The sequence below is a fragment of the Glossina fuscipes genome, unplaced genomic scaffold (assembly GCF_014805625.2).
Source record: "Glossina fuscipes isolate IAEA_lab_2018 unplaced genomic scaffold, Yale_Gfus_2 3, whole genome shotgun sequence".
Lineage (NCBI taxonomy): Eukaryota > Metazoa > Arthropoda > Insecta > Diptera > Glossinidae > Glossina > Glossina fuscipes.
The window spans coordinates 16,182,973-16,200,532 of NW_023998417.1; the positions used below are offsets into that span (position 1 = coordinate 16,182,973).

General features: G+C 34.9%; 5 protein-coding genes across 9 annotated transcripts; 3 read left to right on the top strand and 2 right to left on the bottom strand.

The window, feature by feature from the left end:
* Positions 1–901: 901 nt before the first annotated feature.
* Positions 902–1,871, bottom strand: LOC119635028 (uridine diphosphate glucose pyrophosphatase NUDT14-like). Its single transcript, XM_038029543.1, has 2 exons — positions 1,272–1,871; positions 902–1,217 (listed from the first exon to the last, which is right to left on the bottom strand). Exons 1-2 carry the CDS (start codon positions 1,673–1,675, stop codon positions 989–991), a joined length of 633 nt encoding a protein of 210 aa, XP_037885471.1. The 5' UTR covers positions 1,676–1,871; the 3' UTR covers positions 902–988.
* Positions 1,872–2,108: 237 nt separating this feature from the next.
* On the top strand, positions 2,109–5,239 carry LOC119635027 (pyruvate dehydrogenase E1 component subunit beta, mitochondrial). 2 transcript variants are annotated; one of them, XM_038029540.1, is made up of 5 exons: positions 2,127–2,486; positions 2,692–2,853; positions 4,291–4,702; positions 4,759–4,878; positions 4,935–5,239. In XM_038029540.1, exons 1-5 carry the CDS (start codon positions 2,289–2,291, stop codon positions 5,117–5,119), a joined length of 1,077 nt encoding a protein of 358 aa, XP_037885468.1. In that variant the 5' UTR covers positions 2,127–2,288; the 3' UTR covers positions 5,120–5,239. The 2 variants fall into 2 exon arrangements, with proteins under 2 accessions (XP_037885469.1, XP_037885468.1); XM_038029541.1 differs by lacking the exons at positions 4,291–4,702; positions 4,759–4,878; positions 4,935–5,239 and adding an exon at positions 3,568–4,193 and having other exon boundaries at positions 2,109–2,486.
* On the top strand, positions 5,177–8,120 carry LOC119635026 (beclin 1-associated autophagy-related key regulator). Its single transcript, XM_038029539.1, has 5 exons — positions 5,177–5,197; positions 6,109–6,492; positions 6,562–7,371; positions 7,437–7,705; positions 7,763–8,120. Exons 2-5 carry the CDS (start codon positions 6,233–6,235, stop codon positions 7,936–7,938), a joined length of 1,515 nt encoding a protein of 504 aa, XP_037885467.1. The 5' UTR covers positions 5,177–5,197; positions 6,109–6,232; the 3' UTR covers positions 7,939–8,120.
* Positions 8,121–9,848: 1,728 nt separating this feature from the next.
* Positions 9,849–13,999, bottom strand: LOC119635023 (yemanuclein). Of its 2 annotated transcripts, none has more exons than XM_038029532.1 (8): positions 13,188–13,999; positions 12,926–13,132; positions 12,104–12,860; positions 11,889–12,033; positions 11,595–11,834; positions 11,464–11,535; positions 10,295–11,393; positions 9,849–10,220 (listed from the first exon to the last, which is right to left on the bottom strand). In XM_038029532.1, the coding sequence occupies exons 1-8, from the start codon at positions 13,428–13,430 to the stop codon at positions 10,149–10,151; spliced, it is 2,835 nt and encodes a 944-aa protein (XP_037885460.1). In that variant the 5' UTR covers positions 13,431–13,999; the 3' UTR covers positions 9,849–10,148. The 2 variants fall into 2 exon arrangements, with proteins under 2 accessions (XP_037885460.1, XP_037885459.1); XM_038029531.1 differs by having other exon boundaries at positions 9,851–10,238; positions 13,188–13,998.
* Positions 14,000–14,581: 582 nt separating this feature from the next.
* LOC119635025 (cysteine protease ATG4D) lies at positions 14,582–17,447 on the top strand. 3 transcript variants are annotated; one of them, XM_038029536.1, is made up of 7 exons: positions 14,582–14,821; positions 14,876–15,755; positions 15,815–16,010; positions 16,087–16,163; positions 16,223–16,495; positions 16,546–16,742; positions 16,799–17,447. In XM_038029536.1, exons 1-7 carry the CDS (start codon positions 14,786–14,788, stop codon positions 17,129–17,131), a joined length of 1,992 nt encoding a protein of 663 aa, XP_037885464.1. In that variant the 5' UTR covers positions 14,582–14,785; the 3' UTR covers positions 17,132–17,447. The 3 variants fall into 3 exon arrangements, with proteins under 3 accessions (XP_037885464.1, XP_037885465.1, XP_037885466.1); XM_038029537.1 differs by having other exon boundaries at positions 14,582–14,782; positions 16,799–17,446; XM_038029538.1 differs by lacking the exon at positions 14,582–14,821 and having other exon boundaries at positions 14,904–14,995; positions 15,048–15,755; positions 16,799–17,443.
* Positions 17,448–17,560: the final 113 nt, after the last annotated feature.

Here is a 17,560-nt window from a genome sequence, read left to right on the forward strand (position 1 = left end):
ATTTATTTTTTTATGTTTATATCTTTATTTATATTATACATATTATCGTAATATAAATGCCCTTTCTTCCATCACAAAACAACAAACCTATGAAAAAAAAGCTGTTTCCACGCTGTTGAATTGGTTTGCCACCTTAACATATATATATTATAAGAGAAAATTTTGTGGGGAATTAATTTATAACACCAAATTTTAATAATTTAAATTCAAAATAAACATCATCGACCCATCGAACCGTATGTTACTTTTTTTTTTGTTTCCTATATTACCAGAATAAATAATTGCATATCTACGTATCAAATAGCCCTCAGAGAGCAATTGCAAAATGTCTTTGTATGTTTTGAATAATTATAGTACTCAACAATTTTATGAAAATAGAAAATTGTCTGTGAAGTGTTAGATTGCAACTTGTTGAAATTGAATTGAATTAAGCAGATCATAGCAGGATAGCCATCATAGAATGCTCTTCAACTACTTTCAAAGAAAGGATAACCGCAATCTGCTTATTACTATCAATAAGGTTGTTAAATTCTTCTTAATTACCGAGCCGGGAAGCATGACGGTGAGATTCTACAAAACCACCAGGATGGGGGAGAGGAAATTGTAGGTGGGCACCCATACAGATACGTCACACACGCACTTAACGTTTGATATTTGAGATCATTGATTATCATCGGTTAACTGTACGTAATGTAACGATGGTAGGATTTAAAAACCACTTTGTCAATAAAATATGAAAAAAGCGACGCAAAGAGCTTAGGAATAAAATTTAAATTTGCGGCACTTTAGTATGATATTAAATAGGGATGGGCATTGAAACTTGATACAGAAAACCAGTTTGAGAAAAAGCCAACTCTATTTTCGTTTTTAATTGCGCCAATGATTTTAAAAATAACATCCATTTTCGATTAATCCTTTATTGTAAAGCTTCCATTGGTTGACGAGACAGAGATTTGGTTATTTACTCATATATTCCGCTATAAACTCCTTAATTATTTGAAACTTTGTTCATTAAAAACCACAAAATTCCTAATAACCAACTAGGCGGGCTGTTAATGTTATGTTTTCTATTTACCATCTCGCGAGCTTCGTCCACAGAATATTCGACTACATCGATTATCTCATCCCCAGTTCCACCGCCAAGAAACTTTTTTTGATCGTCAGTCACTTCACAATAATACATAATCTGTTTAGAGCCTTGTGTGCCCACCCCAGATCTATATATGAATATAATTGGTTTCGACACAATAATGAAGATAAGTTGATTTTACCTGTAAGAGAAAACTTCTTCAAGTTGATCTACAGGCACATCATAACCGCACTCCTCCAACATCTCCTCACGGGCAATTTCTCCCCATGACTTATTTTTATCCACAATGCCAGCACACATTTCAATAGTAATACCCAAATTTATTGGAAATTTATGAAGATCTATATTTGCAACATCACCGCCGCTGCTTGTTACAATAGAATGATAAACAGCCGGGCGAAACTGTTTAACAAATATCAACTTCTGTCTCGTGGTGTTAAAAATTATTATTGACACGCTGTCGTGGACCGTGAGTCCGTCCCAACTCTTTTCCTTTCCATTTTGTATGTAATGCAAACGGAATGGACGTACGTACGGAGAGTCTTTAGGCAACGGCGCTACCCACATTTTATTGATTTTCTCCATATTTCGGTTGAATTTACTTATTTGACGTAAGATAAAATCGAGGCACCGTATATTTTTTCAATGTCTATATATTAAATGTTTTTCTTTCCTAAAATTGTAATTAAGTGCGTTAAAAATCACGCAATGTAAATAACAATACGAACAAATCTTCAATTACATAAAGAAATAGAGTTGTCGAGTTTCGGATTAAATATAAAGAACCAGCTGTCTGGTGGTTAAAGAGCAAGCGATAATAGAAACAATTGGTATTTTGTTAAAATTTAAATAAATGAATAAATAAATAGCGGAGCAAATTAAATTAATCAATCGAAACCGGCACTTCCTACGCGTCTTAATATATATCACATTTTCGATATCAATCAATAACGATTTCTTTTTTCATCGTCAATTCGATTAATTGTTTCTTTCTCTCTCTTATTGGCACATACTTAAATCTTTTTAACACAAGTTAAACACATTATCGGACGTAAAGAAAAAGATTTATTTTTCCCTCACTAAACAGTAACCAAGCAAAATTTGCCTTTGAAGTATATCAGCAAAATTATTCGTATTTTAAACAGTTTCTTTCATTATTAACCAAATCATTCAAAGTAATTTTAAAAAAGTTGAAAAAATGTTAAGGCCTATGAAAATGGTATTTTCAAATTGTGTTCGACGTACGTTAGTGACCACTGCCAAAGCAGCTCCTACCGCTGCGAAGCAGATGACCTGCAGAGAGGCACTTAATTCAGCCATGGATGACGAAATGGAGCGAGACAGTCGCGTCTTTTTGATGGGTGAAGAAGTGGCTCAATATGATGGCGCTTACAAGGTGAAGTAACCAGTTGGAGTTTTTTTATAACTCGCTTAATATTACGTAAACGTAGATAAAATTATCTTGCAAATGCATATACATAAAATAGGAGGAAAAACGTAATTTCTAAAGTAATTTCAGATCAAGTTTTTATTTCCTCAGCGTAGTTAGTTTAACATCGCTCCTCAAAAGGATATAATTAATTTATCCTTTTTTTATAAAGGTCTCGCGCGGTTTATGGAAGAAATATGGTGATAAACGTGTGATTGACACTCCCATCACCGAAATGGGATTTGCTGGTGTAGCTGTAGGTGCAGCCATGGCTGGACTGCGCCCGATATTGGAATTCATGACATTCAATTTTTCCATGCAAGCCATTGATCAGGTGAGTTGTTTTTAAACATTCATCACATAAAATGTTTGCTTCTGGTATAGCATATATCTCTCTCGCCGTCACATATATTTTATCAAAAACGTTCTACAAAAGTGCAGGCAATTAGAGAATAGTCTCTATCTTAAAAATATGACTATTGCACAAGATATATGAAGAGTATGTCAATTACATTATTAAAAAGTGTTACTAAAAAGACATTTCATTGTCGTTTTACTATGTACATAGAAATCTATTTAATTTTTAGAGGATATAACGAAAAAAAAGCGTAACTGTTTTTATCAACCCAGCCAGTAGAGTTTAATTAGAATTTACTGCCTGAGATGATGTTACGGCATTTAAACTCATATAAATATAGAAAGGCCATTAAACAAAGGCTAACGTCTGCACAAATATTGATTTCAGAAAGGTTCTCCAAGTAGTTTTTTAACTCATATTATCTCATAAAAGAAAAGAACATTTATATACACAACAAACATTTCTTAACAAATGAAAATGCCAACCCCGAAAAACACCAACAAATTTTTGTACAAAATCAAGGACATGGTTCTGCGATATTACTTACTGGGATAATATGGGTTAAAAATTTTATTAAAGAAAGCAAAAATAATTATTAATTGCATCCTCTCTTACAGATGTTTTGTTCCATTTTTTTAATATTTTTAAAAAATAAAATTGACCCATATTATCCGCTTGCTACATAAACAGGCATCGCTACGCTGCTGCACGTTGAGCACCATAAACGCAATACATTTACAAACTGGTCGCATAAAATGTACCAAAATCAGTACGCCAGTTTATGCTGAATACGCCCGCAATATACCTATAGGGAAATTAAACAACAACCCTCAGATAGTTGATCCATTCAAAACAAATTGTCTGGATGAATTAAATGATATGCTGAAAGAGGGCAATCAAAAGTACGCTCCTGCCTTAAATAGGAAAGACAAAGTGGAAGCAGCGCGCATGATTGTGATAAGACGTCGTAAAATGAAAAAACACAAATTGAGGAAACTGCGACGTAAAATGAAATTTGAATGGGCCAAAGTGCGTCAGCGTCGTGAAATGCGCAAAGAAAAGGCATTCCAAGCTACGCTTATAACTCAAATAAAGGAAGCAGAAGTTTTTAATGCTTCTAAGTTTGTAGAGGAAAAACTGCAAAAAGCCAATGAAACACCTTTGCAACGATACTGGAAGGGACGCCGATTGCCTGCGTTTATAATTAAAGAAAAGTTTGGCCTAAAGTAGATAAGCAGAAAATAACACGCAATTTACTTTTAAAAAAATTTTATTAATTCCGTTTTTAGTTTGAAAAATCATAAATAAAACTCGTACCAATAATTGAATGAATTTGTTGGTATTTTTCGGTGTTGTAATTGAGATCTCTAAATACTTTACGAATTTTTATATCTTTAAACAATTTGATGCAAGGTTATAAATTCAGCGGCTAAAACATTCTACATGTCAGCGGGGCAGATCAATGTCCCAATTGTATTCCGCGGACCCAACGGGGCTGCTATGGGCGTGGCAGCTCAACATTCTCAATGTTTTGCGGCTTGGTATTCCCACGTTCCCGGGCTTAAGGTTGTATCACCCTACGATATTGAAGACTGCAGGGGTTTATTAAAATCAGCTATACGTGACCCTGATCCAGTTGTGGTTTTAGAAAACGAGGTTTTGTATGGTGTTCCTTTTCCAGTTAATCCTGCGATCATGGATAAAGACTTCCTAATCCCAATAGGCAAAGCAAAAATAATGAAACCTGGAAAACATGTGACGGTGGTTGGTCATTCTAGAGCAGTGGAGACCTGTCTATTAGGGGCTGTAGAATTGGCCAAGAAAGGTAAATTATAAGCTATTTTTAAGAATAGAACTAATATTTGTATCCATTTTCGGCAGGTATTGAAGTCGAAGTTATTAATTTACGTTCTTTGCGTCCTTTGGACACAGAAACGATTTTTAACTCAGTGAAGAAAACACATCATTTAGTAACTGTAGAACAGGGCTGGCCCCAAAGCGGTAAATTAATTTCGTCACTTTAAGAAAAAAGAAAGTGACTTCAAATCTTTTACTAGGAATTGGTGCTGAAATCTGCGCACGCGTTATGGAGGATGAAACATTTTTTCATCTAGATGCACCGGTGTGGCGCGTATGTGGAGTTGATGTGCCTATGCCTTATGCTATAACATTGGAATCAGCCGCAATTCCTAAAGCAGTTGACGTTGTGGCAGCCGTAACGAAAGTTCTAGGAAAAAAATAACCTAAACATTTTCTCCTGGAAACTTTCATTTGGAAGTAGTAACACACGAAATGCACGAATCAGAGAATATCAATGAAAGTAGGTTCTTAATAAAAAAAACGAAGTTACCTTAATGCAAAATTTATTCTTTTGATCCAAAAGCTTTCTCTACCAGTTCTCTACTTATTATATTTACTCTCTAAAATTTATATAGTCTTAGGTTAGTGACTTCTTGTCCTTTCAAAGATACAAACAAATTTGAAAACAACCTTTTATCCAATCGATTCAGAATTGTTGTCTAAATATGTCGACGTATTCTTCCAATACGTCCAATATTTGCATCCTCGCATCGAAATTCTGAGATATTTTGCGACCACTCCGTATGTAAAAGCTCATTGTGAAGAATATGTTGCAAAAATTTGATTTCTTAATAGAAATCGTTGAAAAGTTTGATTTTGAGGCATTAATAAATGTGTATAATTTGAGCAGAGTGGTTAATTTTTTGTACACCACCCTTTGATTTATAAACAATTTCATATGTTTTCTTTTGAATTCGCCTTGCCAACCTTTGTGCCGACCTTTGAATTGTAAACAACTTCATATGTTTTCTTTTGAATTCGCCATGCCGACCTCTGGGCCGACCTCTGATTTGTAAACAATTTTGAAACGGCCTTGCACAAAACCGGTCTTTGTAATGGTTAATATCACTTTTTTCTATTTACAATTTATTTACTAAAGCTAAAACTGTAACAATGTTCATAATAATTTTTACAATTATATTTTACGCTATTAGCAATATGCAAGGAGAAGAACGTGTAGCATTTTTATTTCGTTTCGGTCCAATTTCTTATAGTTTTTTTCAGTTTGTTATTTGCTCGGTGGTTGCTGTAAGTAAGGGAGTAAGGAACATCTGTTGTTATTAATAAAATGGGACTTATTATTTAGAATAGAAGAAGCATTTGGTTTTCAATTATTAAATGATTATTTCTTCGTTTTATTGTTTTTCTAAGAGTTGAAAAGAGTAAAGAACCAAATAAATACGCAAATGTACAAAAGAAAAATTGCTTAATTTTAACGGAGGATAGTGCTTACGTTATTTGACAAACTTTCAACAACAATAATATAAAGTATGTTATGGCTTCAAGTAGTAGCGATGAAAGTTCGAAAGCTCCAGATAATTTTCATGTATCCAGTACTTCCAACGACGAAGACGATGAGGAACATGCTAGTAAATGTAGCAAATTAAAAGCCAAGCCAAAAAGTAGGGAAGAAATTGTTAGCTCAGCGCCTACACTAAAATGTTTAATCTGTAAGCAACACCAACAAAAATTTCACTGCCGTGATTGTGTCAAAAGTGGTTTTATCACCAGAAAAGGTCTCCCTCATAGTGAATGGTAAGCAATTTTCTAACAGTCCAGTAAATTTACTTAAATAACCACAATCTTTAAAACTTTTCTCCAAAGCTTATCGAACAAACAACAGGAATATATCAATATACAGGCTGCTCTGCAGGTGCTCAGTCAACAATGTGAACGTTTAATTAAATGTGAGAAGTCCAACGAAAATGTAAAATTCGAAATAAAACGTCGCAAAGAACAAGTATCATTATTGCAAAGCTTAATATCGAAGAAAAAGGGAAAACTTCAAAAGCTCAAGGAACAGCGAAACGAATTAGCTAAGGCCAATAGCGACAAAAGTAAAACTTTACCCAAATATCCAATAAAAGTGAAAGAGTTGGAGGACTACGTGCTTGATCGCATAGAAAAAATAAATAAATTAAGAGAACGGCATCAGTCGTTATTACAAAGAAAAAAAGAGTTTACACGTCGCAACATACAACAATTGGTCGAATATATATTCCCTATAAGCGAAGTAGTGCTTAAAGATGAACAAAGCCAACCAATTTCCAGTGCTGCTGCCGATAGCGGGGACAAAACTGTTAGTATATTAAGTGAAGAATCGGAAACTATAGCCGCACTGGCTGATGCTAAAAATACTTCATACATACGTGGAAAATGGGTTTTTCATGGCAGTGGCATTAGCGAAATGCAATATCGTATCGTGGCACCGTCGTTACCTGCCAATGGAGATTATACGGCTTATATAGATTGGCTGAAAGACAACAAAGATGATATACCCAAGACAGCCCATGAATTTACGCCAAGTCGAGTAAATGCTTTTCGTATAGTGGGGGCTCTTACTTATACTACCCAACTGACTCATCTAATAAGTTATTACCTAAATGTGAGATTGCCTTCCCGACTCGCTTATGGGTGGGTGACTAGCATGAAAAACGCTTTGAAACTATAAATAACGATTTAATTAATTCCAATTTTAGAGATTTTTGTAAGAAACTAAGTGAGGAGCAGTTCCTACGCAAAGTATCTCGTCTGAATTCAAACATCATGTATTTAGCATACACGCAGCAGGTGCAATTGCGTGCTCTCAATGAAAATCACACTTTGGAAAATTTACTAATTCTATTGGATCCAGAAAAAAGTGATCTTGGACGTTACGGTTTTCAAGAAGTGGCAAATGCACCACTAATGAAATCTGTAGACTCCTTGCTCGTAGGCATCGAAACAGCCACTGAGTCGGAATCTGAAGGTAGTTTGAATATAATACATTTCAAATATTTTCCAAAAAAAAAGTAAACTTTTCTAGATGAGAATTCATTACGTTTAGACTGGGAAGCCGTACCAAGTCTGCCCACACAACATGAGGTAATTAATTCAAACTTAATGCCTGCTACTGGACAACAACAACAATCTACAATTGCTGAAGGCCTAATGACATCGGCTGCCAATCGCATCAATTCAATATTGCGTTGGATCAAGTAAACATTAAACAAATTACTTGACTGTGATGTTATATTAATTCTTGGTGTTTCTACTAAAGGAAAGATATAATAAGCTTATCTTCATTATTCTCAATTATTTTAAGTAGATTCCGTCAATGTAATTTCGTAATCTTACTATAAACAAGTAGTTGGCTAGATTACTGTTATTGCCGTTTTGTTTGATATATAACCTTAATTTTTACATCATTATTTAAGAATATCATTTTAATTCAAACGATTTTATTAATAATAACTTGTTTGTACGATGCTTTTAATGTAAATAAAAATATATCTGCGTACATGCATAATAACCGGTAAAGTATTATAGCAAATACTACATTGGCAAATAGCGAAACGATCTTAGCCACTGGACCTTTTGCCATTGATTACTTTACTCTTTTGGGCGAACATGCGTGGGCCTTTGGCAAAATGGTTACAAAATTTACTTTCATTTTATAATTGTTCGGCGCTACAATACAGAATCTATTGCTGAACCTTCTACTTAATGAAAGCATATATTTCTGTTTGTACGTACTTATCGGTAAAGCCGTGTTTTAAGCCGCATATTTGACAGGCATTTGAAGTGTCTATTTTTTGTAGCTTCCATATTCATTTGGAAGCAAATAGGACATATGTTAAAAGACATAAATTTCGTAACGCAACCATTATAAATAAATTACGTGCTTCTTTGAAATTGCCTTCATTTCATCAATAAGCTCAAACAATATTTAAATCAATGGTATGAGATAAAGATATGGAAAGTATATATAATATTATATATAATAAATGATAATAAAACAATAATAATAATAAAATGAAAGCAAGTTCACATTTAGGGGCATCCTTTGATTTCTATAAGTGCTGAATTGCATTACTCAATATATTTCCCAGAGTACTTTCCTTCCTAAATTGAAAAAATTCCGAAAGAAAAATATAGCAAAATTTTGACATTCGTTGTAATGCCCACCGAATTTAAACAACAAAACTACTTTGATTGCACCTACAATTTTCTGACTGATTGAGTATAGTTAACAAGGACGAAACAATAATCGGAGTAAGAAATAAATGCATACGATGAAGTGTTTAGCCCGAACATATAAGATTAAAAATATTGGGTGACTGTATATGATACCAAAGTTTCGACTCGCTCTCATTTCTTCAAACGCACACACTAATTTTACAACTCGTATGGAATAAATTACAATTCTTCTGCGGCTTGCAGAGCATTTCTTCCTCTTTTTCTGTTTTCAATAAGTTACAGCTTTAACAACCAATAATAGATGTCATTTAAGAGCCATCACCCGTATATGGAGTTGGCCGTTATTGGTTGAATTTATCATTCATATTCCATTTGTTGTTGCCTGTTTTGTTTACATTCCATACAAGCGGCCTCGATTGGTTGAGCTTGATGAATTAGTGGAAATATCAAGGAGTAACTGCTCGATCAAAATTGAAAAATCGTACAAAGTATTTCGCGAGATTACTAAACTACAATTTTTTCTTACTTACTCAGCCACTACCATTTCCGTAGCCTCATAAATAATAAACTAATTGTAATGAATATAAAATATAGGTACTTTCTGCAAATAATTTCGATCTTCTATAAAACATGATAAAATCACTTATTTGGATTTGCATTGTATATTATATAATTATAAAATTACTTTTCTAAAAACGCTTCGATTTCTTACAGCGCAGAAAAAAACTTATAGATAACAAAGAAACTGCACTTTAATTGCTTTTATGGGACAAAAAACCAGATTGAATTGTTTAAACTTACGTTTCCATTTTCGAATGAAGTTACTTCATCATTTACGCTTGCTGATGATAAACTGACTCATCCTTGTTTGATGTTACTGCTTGATTCAGTGTGGGAGATGATAATGTTATTGTTGTTATTGGTAAAGGTATATTCATATTCTTTAGCTCTGTTGATATTGCAGCGCTCTTTGATGGCGGTGGCAAAAATAATGGCATACTAGAGAGTTGATTATATTTGGGATTATCTCTTGATGGCCGTAATTCTGTTGATGCAGCAGTTGTTGTGAAAACGTCGCACATAGCGGAAACTGGCAGTGGCAGTGTTGGTATAGCTGCTGCAGCGAGATTGGTCGAGTTGCCACACAAAGTCGTTAATGCTAACGCAGCCGCTATATTTTGTTTACTCTGATAAAATGTTGAGGTTGAAGATGTTGGCGGTGCAGTAGTAGGTCATTGAGGCTGTAAGTTTGGCGGCACTGTTCCCGGTTGGGATTGCTGGTTGTGTGATGCCGTAGAGAGATTCTGTTTTAATTGCAGTTCCTTTGAAAATTTATAAACATAAAATTTATATAAAATTTATAGATTTATATACTCACATCAATTTCTATAAGGGTGCTCATTTTGCTCACATCCATACCCACAAAATTGTTCAAGCAGAAAGTATTTGTGTTCGAAGTCTGATGGTTCTTTGTTGCCTTTGTGTTCCTAGCGCCGCCATTGTTGCTCCCAGTGTTATTGGAAATTTTTGTAGCCTCTACTCCCCCTGTGTTTGGGGTACTGCTTCTACTATTAGATCTGCCTAACCGTTGCTTGCTTTGGCTTTTGGCCGGATATATCCCCACAAATTCGATCTCAGAATCGCCACTGCTTTCTCTTCTTGAGCATAAAGTAGGCACTGTTGCAGAGGCTTCGATTACAGCTGCTATCTGCAATTGCTTATTCATATAGTCGAGATCAATAACGTGCGTTGCACTGGAATGCTTTAAAGGCTGTGAAGGTGCAGCTTTAGTGGCACTAAATATGGAAGTCGCAGTGTTACTACTAGTGCTCACTGGTATTAAAGCAGCTGTTGCTAAAGCAACCGGGTTTATTAAATGGTTAACGCTATAATCTGCTCTTTTAGAAGGTGATACCAATTCCACCGTAACCTGTGGCAATTGCTTGCCGGTGGTAATGACTTTTGCTTGTTCACCATTAATTTTTGTCAGTCGTGATTTGCTCTGTTTACTATTGACGGAGGAAGAAGACTCGGCGTATTTACGTTTAAGGCCACTTGAAGTACTGCTGCTGGCCACTGAGTCTGTATCCGAATTTGCATTAGAACGAGTAGCGAATTCTTCAAATTGCTTCATGTATGTGTTCGGACCAAGCTGAGGGGTGTTTAAGTTAGAATTTACAGACAGCTGCAATGCTAAATTCGGGACAGTAATGGCAGATGTATTAAGAGTAGTATTTGGAGTTGCTCCAGCTAAAGATGCAATCGGCGCCTTCTTTTTCTCTTTAGCTTTCTTGTCGGCAATCTTTTTTTTCTCAATTTCCCTCTGCAAGTCTTCATAGCGTACCCAACCGTTGGGCCAAATTTGTACCACTTTTTGACGCATATAATTTGTAAGGAATTCTTCAAGACTTTCCTTACTGGCTTTCAGAACTGGATAAGAAGTCCAGCGAACCTCATACACATCGTATAGAAGATTTCTAGAAAAAAGTAGTTATTAAAAATTCTCCCAGTTAATTAATAAGCAAATAAAGTAACAAATTATTTCACCTCAAATGATTGTTCCAAGGAAATTTCTTCTTTGGCATCTTAGGTGGTTGATCGGTATTAATATTTGTAGATCTGAAAGTAAACCAGATTGAAAAGGTTTGTCAACAGAATATTTCCTATTTGCTCTTTACTGTAACTCAGCATATTTGCGCAGCTCGGCATCGTAGCTGGCGAGGACTGCTGGCATGACTTCTGTAACCGCTTTTTGTAGCTTATAGAAAATTCTTTTGCTTTTCATTTTCTCCTCTTTAATGCGCAATTGTTTGGCTTTCCTTAGAAAATAGTATTTCGGCAAAGATAACTGAAATTCTAAATGCGAAAAAACCATACTACGTTGAGCTTTGTCCAAACATAATAACGAGTCATCAATTCTGGATAACGAAAAAACATTAGTTAATTGTTAATTTGCTCAAAAAAGACCATACTTAAGGAAGTCGTCAGTCAATTTATCATCGAACTGGAATTTTTTGCCTATTAAGTTTTTTGCTTTAGAACTGTCACGAAATTCATAAATGCCTTTTAAAATTTCGCCATCGATTTCCGGCAATTTTGTGTCCGAAGTTCTGAGCTCTAAAATAGAAATTTTTTTTCATTCTTTCGAAAAGAAAAGATTTGCTAATTAAAAAAAGCTAAAGCTTACTTTCTGTTCCTGCAGCATCTTCACTGCCAATCGATTTCTTCGCTTTTTGCTGGTGACTACCACTTTGATTCGAATCACTATTGTCGTCCGTATCATCATCCTCAGAATCTTCAGATGACGACTCATCCTCGTCATCCTCATCATCTTCACTTGACTTTACTTTTGTGTCACAGTTTGAAGACGATTTAGAGTCAGACGTATGTTGTGATTTCAAGAAATTGTCCCTCTGAGCCTTTAACATATCCTTCACTGTTGTAGTTTTCTCTACTTTTTTAATAACGCGTTCTTTCTCAGAGTCAGAGGCCAGATCGTCTGTTTGAGGTTTTGGTGAATTAGAGGAAGAGCCCGACAAACCGCTTTGCACGGTTCTGTCTTTTAATGTTTTCTTGGTGACGCTGCTCTCTGCACAAAGAGTTTTCTTTTTTGATGGATTATTGGTTGGAACCGAAGTTTTTTTGCGTTTTTCAGCGGGTTCTGAACTAGATTTTGTTTTTGTTGTTTCTACCGAGGATTCTTCGGCAGTTTCCTCATCCTCGTCGTCCGATTCATCATCCTGGTCTTCGTCCTCACCTGAGGAAGACGAATCTTCCGAAGACGAGGAAATGACTCGCTTTTTAGGGCGATTCGGCATTTTAATAATTTCGTCAGTTTTCGTGGTCAGGGATTCAGTGTGTAACTTTTTGAATTCCAAAGCGCCACAATTAATATAGAAGCCGCCTTCTATTGTTTCGACTTCATCGGGTATAATCTCGTCGTACTGGAAACAAACCACACCATTTATAAATGTGCACTAATATTCTTGAATTTTTATATAAAACTTACAGCTTCGGTGTTGTCTATGAAGGAATCAGATTCGTCATATCCCATGCCAATATCGTAATCGCCCCTTTTATTTTTACTACGACCGCTCCCATATGCAGAACCATATTTGCGCTCTAATTCTTTAGCTATACGTATGACATCTTCGTCATTTTCTTCGAAAGGATCCGTAAAACCGTTAGTCTTCTGTTTCAATTTCTTCAATTTTTTCTATTTTAAAAGAAAATTTTTATTATATACATCTATATTAAGCTCATTTTTATACCTTTTCTAAATGCACTAATTTGGCATAATTGAATTCCGGATATTTACTAGAATCTGTTTGAAATAATTCAATTTTCAGTCTAACATTCGTTTTTGTGTTACTTTTATTATTACTGGTGGATTTCTCTGGAGGAGTTAAAAGTTCGGCGCCTAGTTTTGTTGAGGACGAGTTTCCTGCCGTTAGTATCGTTGAGGACACAGTATTACTGATTGTATTAAGTGTTACGCGTTTTGGCTCAGTCATAGTTTCACTTCATTTGCAGTTCTACATAAATTAAAGGGTAAACACTGATTTTCCTTACCCGTCAATCGAACTTTACTAAGAGTAATCTTGAAAACACATCAATCCTTTCTTTGCACACACACTTATATTCAGGCACTCAATGTAGATGAGTTTCTCCTTTTTGCGAGGTCAGAGCACCTTTTTTTTATTGCGTATGCCTGCTTTTCCTTAAAAATTTTCTCTTCGGTTTCAGCATATCATTTAAGAAAAATGTAAAGTTACTTTACTAACACGCTTGAAAAAATCGTTGTTTTGTTGTGTTATAGCTTGGAAAACATTTCTTTTTCAATTTTCCTTTTTTATATTAGATTTTTTTGTCCACATCAAAGACGCGACGGCCTTCCTTTTAGCATCGGTAGGGAAGATGTGCACTTTTTCCACTCTAATGCAAAACTTCAAAGTTTCCAATCGACAGATTTTAGATTGTAAAAAGTGTTTATATCTTAGGCACATCAATTTAGGTCTACAATAAAATTTTCACAATTTACCAAAAAAAAAGGTTTTATCTAATTTTCGCGACAAAAAGTGCAATTTTTAGCGCCGCTCTTTCTACAAAAGTGTTGCCGCAATTCTTGCTTTTGTCAACGTCAACAACGTAGTGATTGCAGTAAATTGATTGCCATCACTCTGATTCATAATGTACCCAAAAATTTAAGTATACTTTTTATATCCAAATAAATACTCAATTTTGTGTTCCGTAAAGCTCACAAATGATATATAAGTCCGCGTGGCATGTCTTAGTTAACAAAATCGCTTAAGCTCCTTTTTTCATAATAAAAAAAGGAGTTAACTTGTAGGCTAAAGACTTTTTCACCTGTTTAACAACCATAAGCATCACATAAAAAACACTACACTACAAAGATCCTTGTGATCATAACTTATGCAAGTGTGCCGCTTGTGGTTTGTATTTTGACCATAATTCATGCAAGTGCGCCGTTTGTGGATAGTATTTTAATTTCAAGCAAGCAATGATGCAGTTATGAAGACTTGTTTTTAATATTAAAATAAGAATATAAAAATCATTCCCACCCCGTTTTTAATAACATGGTATTCTTTTCTAAAACTGGAAACCCTGTGATGCATTTTTATAAGTTCCTGCACATTCTTATAAATTTTCTTAGTTATATACAACACATAATTAAACCAAGGAAATATCTAACTGTAAATAATTACCAAATTTATTTTATCTTATCGGAATTAATAGAATTTAAGGCCTAAACGCGATTGATGACAAAAAGGAAGCAAGACAATAACACATTAAGAGTAACGCTGGTCGTTTTTTTGAAAAAATCCTGCATAAATATTTGTGAAAAGTAATGAATGCATTTTATCTATATCACTTTATTGCTAAGGTAACAGCGACTTTTGGATATTTCTATATTAAAAAATTTTCACATCCCACGCAGATGAACTATGATGATTTACTATCAGAGTTAACTGATGAAAAATTGGAGCTTTTCCAAACCTCTTCGAAAGCAGCCCCTGAGGAGGCAATTGAAGAAGAGCAAGCAGCTACGATACAAACTGTATGTAAAACGTTCATAAAATCTACAAATGTTCAAACTTCAAAATCTGAAGGTTCCACACCTCAACGAAAAGTTTCTACTTCTTCACGTCTAATGAGCGCATTCCAACAATTTTACGCAACTGGCAATAGTTCAGTTATAAACGATGGTAACGGTACCTCATCCACTGCGCCTACAAGTCATACTCCCACTAAAGGCGTAGAATCAAAATTGCTTTCCATGTGGCAGAACGTTAAATATGGTTGGAGTGGTAAACTGGCAAAGACGAACTTTTCCAAGGAACAACCCGTTTGGCTTTTGGGTCGTTGTTATCATCGCAAATGTTCGCCATCCTCTTCTATGGAAACTTCAACGGAAATGTCGATTTCTAATACAGGCAGGGAAGCAGGGAATAACAAAAATTCAAGTGCGCATGATAGCGTACAGCACTTCAGTACTTGCTATACTTCCAATAATTTCTCCAATCAGAAAGCTCCAACCTCTACATATCCCATAATCAATCTTCAGCAAGCTGAAGAAATTATTGTGCCTCAAGAATTGGGCATGGACGCTGCTGAAAATCAGGTTGCTGAAAATCTCTGGGAAGAAGGAATAGAAGGTTTTAAGCGCGACTTTTACACTCGCATATGGATGACGTACCGTCGCGAATTTCCCACAATGAATGGCTCTAACTATACGTCTGATTGTGGGTGGGGTTGCATGATACGTAGCGGGCAAATGCTTCTTGCCCAGGCTTTATTATGCCATTTTTTAGGACGCAGTAAGTATATTATATTATTAACACGGATTTACCTCCTCTTATTCTTGCACTTTTTTTAGGTTGGCGTTATGATCCGGATTCACAATTGCATTCGACTTACGAAGATAATATGCATAAAAAAATTATTAAATGGTTTGGCGATATATCTTCAAAAAGCAGTCCATTTTCCATACATACTTTGGTGCATTTGGGCGAGCAGATGGGCAAAAGGCCCGGAGATTGGTATGGACCTGCTTCGGTTTCCTATCTGTTAAGGTAAACAAAGCGAAAAGCAAGGAAAATATTATGTAGCTCAAAAGGCCTAATTATATTATTTCTTTTCGCACCATAGGCAAGCTCTCAAGAACGCAGCTCAAGAAAATGCCGATTTTGATAACCTTGCCTTATATGTGGCTAAAGAAAGTACAGGTATTTGTGAGAACAATTTTGATAGAGAAAAGAAACTTTAATTAACAATGTGTCATTAGTTTATATTGGAGATATTGAAGCAGAATGTTGTGTACCAGAACGTACCCCAAAAGCAAAAGCAAATGTGCCTTGGCGCAAACGTGAAGTCCAGAAAGCTACAGAGCCAAAACAACAATGGAAATCTTTGATAATTTTAATACCTTTACGTTTGGGTACAGAAAAACTTAATCCAGTTTACGCTCATTGTTTGAAACTATTGTTAAGTACCGAGTATTGTATTGGAATTATTGGTGGCAGACCGAAACACTCATTATATTTCGTTGGCTTTCAAGGTGTGATTACGTCATTATATAATTTTCTTCTATTAACATTTTTTTTACAGAGGATAAACTCATACACTTAGACCCGCACTACTGTCAGGAAATGGTAGACGTAAATCAGGAAAACTTTGCTTTGCATTCATTTCACTGTAAGTCACCCCGTAAACTAAAAACTGCAAAAATTGATCCCAGCTGCTGTATCGGATTCTATTGCCAAAATAAGATTGATTTTGATAGCTTTGTAGAAAGCGTACAATTGGTAAAAAGTTCTTTAAACTTCCAGAGTTTATATGTTCACTTCACTGTTCCTTATAGTATTTACATCCAATGCGTTGTGCTTCTGGCACCATTGACAAAATTTTGCCGCCTTCTCAACAAATGTCTAACAATATAGCTTCCAGTTTCACTGAACCAAGCAACACTTCCATGCAGTATGCAGAAATGAATTATCCATTATTTAGTTTCTCACGTGGAAGATGTTTACAACACGAAATAAATGTAATGAACGATTCCCTTTATAGGCCTTTGCAAAAACCATTGCAAGAAATTAAGGCCGAAATGGACTATACTGTATTAGCTAATATGACCACAATGCAAGCAGCAACAAATGACGATGATAGCGAAACTGAAGAATTTGTTCTACTTTAAGAGTAAAAAAAGAGAAGAATGTAAACCATAACACTTTTTATGGTAAAAATAATAATAATTGAGCTTCTTACATAAAGACATACTTTTATACAAAACCAGCCTTTCACATAATTCTACTTATATATTTATGCATTGTATTCTGTTGCTACGTCTTTTCTAACACTTAATGCATCTCAAAATTAAAGACTTCGCTTAAAGTTAACTTAGTTTATTGCGTCAATAGTAACGTACAAAAGTTGTTATTGAATTCATTATGTCATTATGTATTTGTTGGATAATTAATTCCTCATGGTTTCATATGCAATTAAATATAGAAATAACATAAAATTTAAAAAGTACCTTTAACTTATTTATATTTTCTTAACTAATTGTAAAATTTTATATCTATATTTCCCGAGTATTTTAATTTGTTTTCTTGCTCCACTCCTT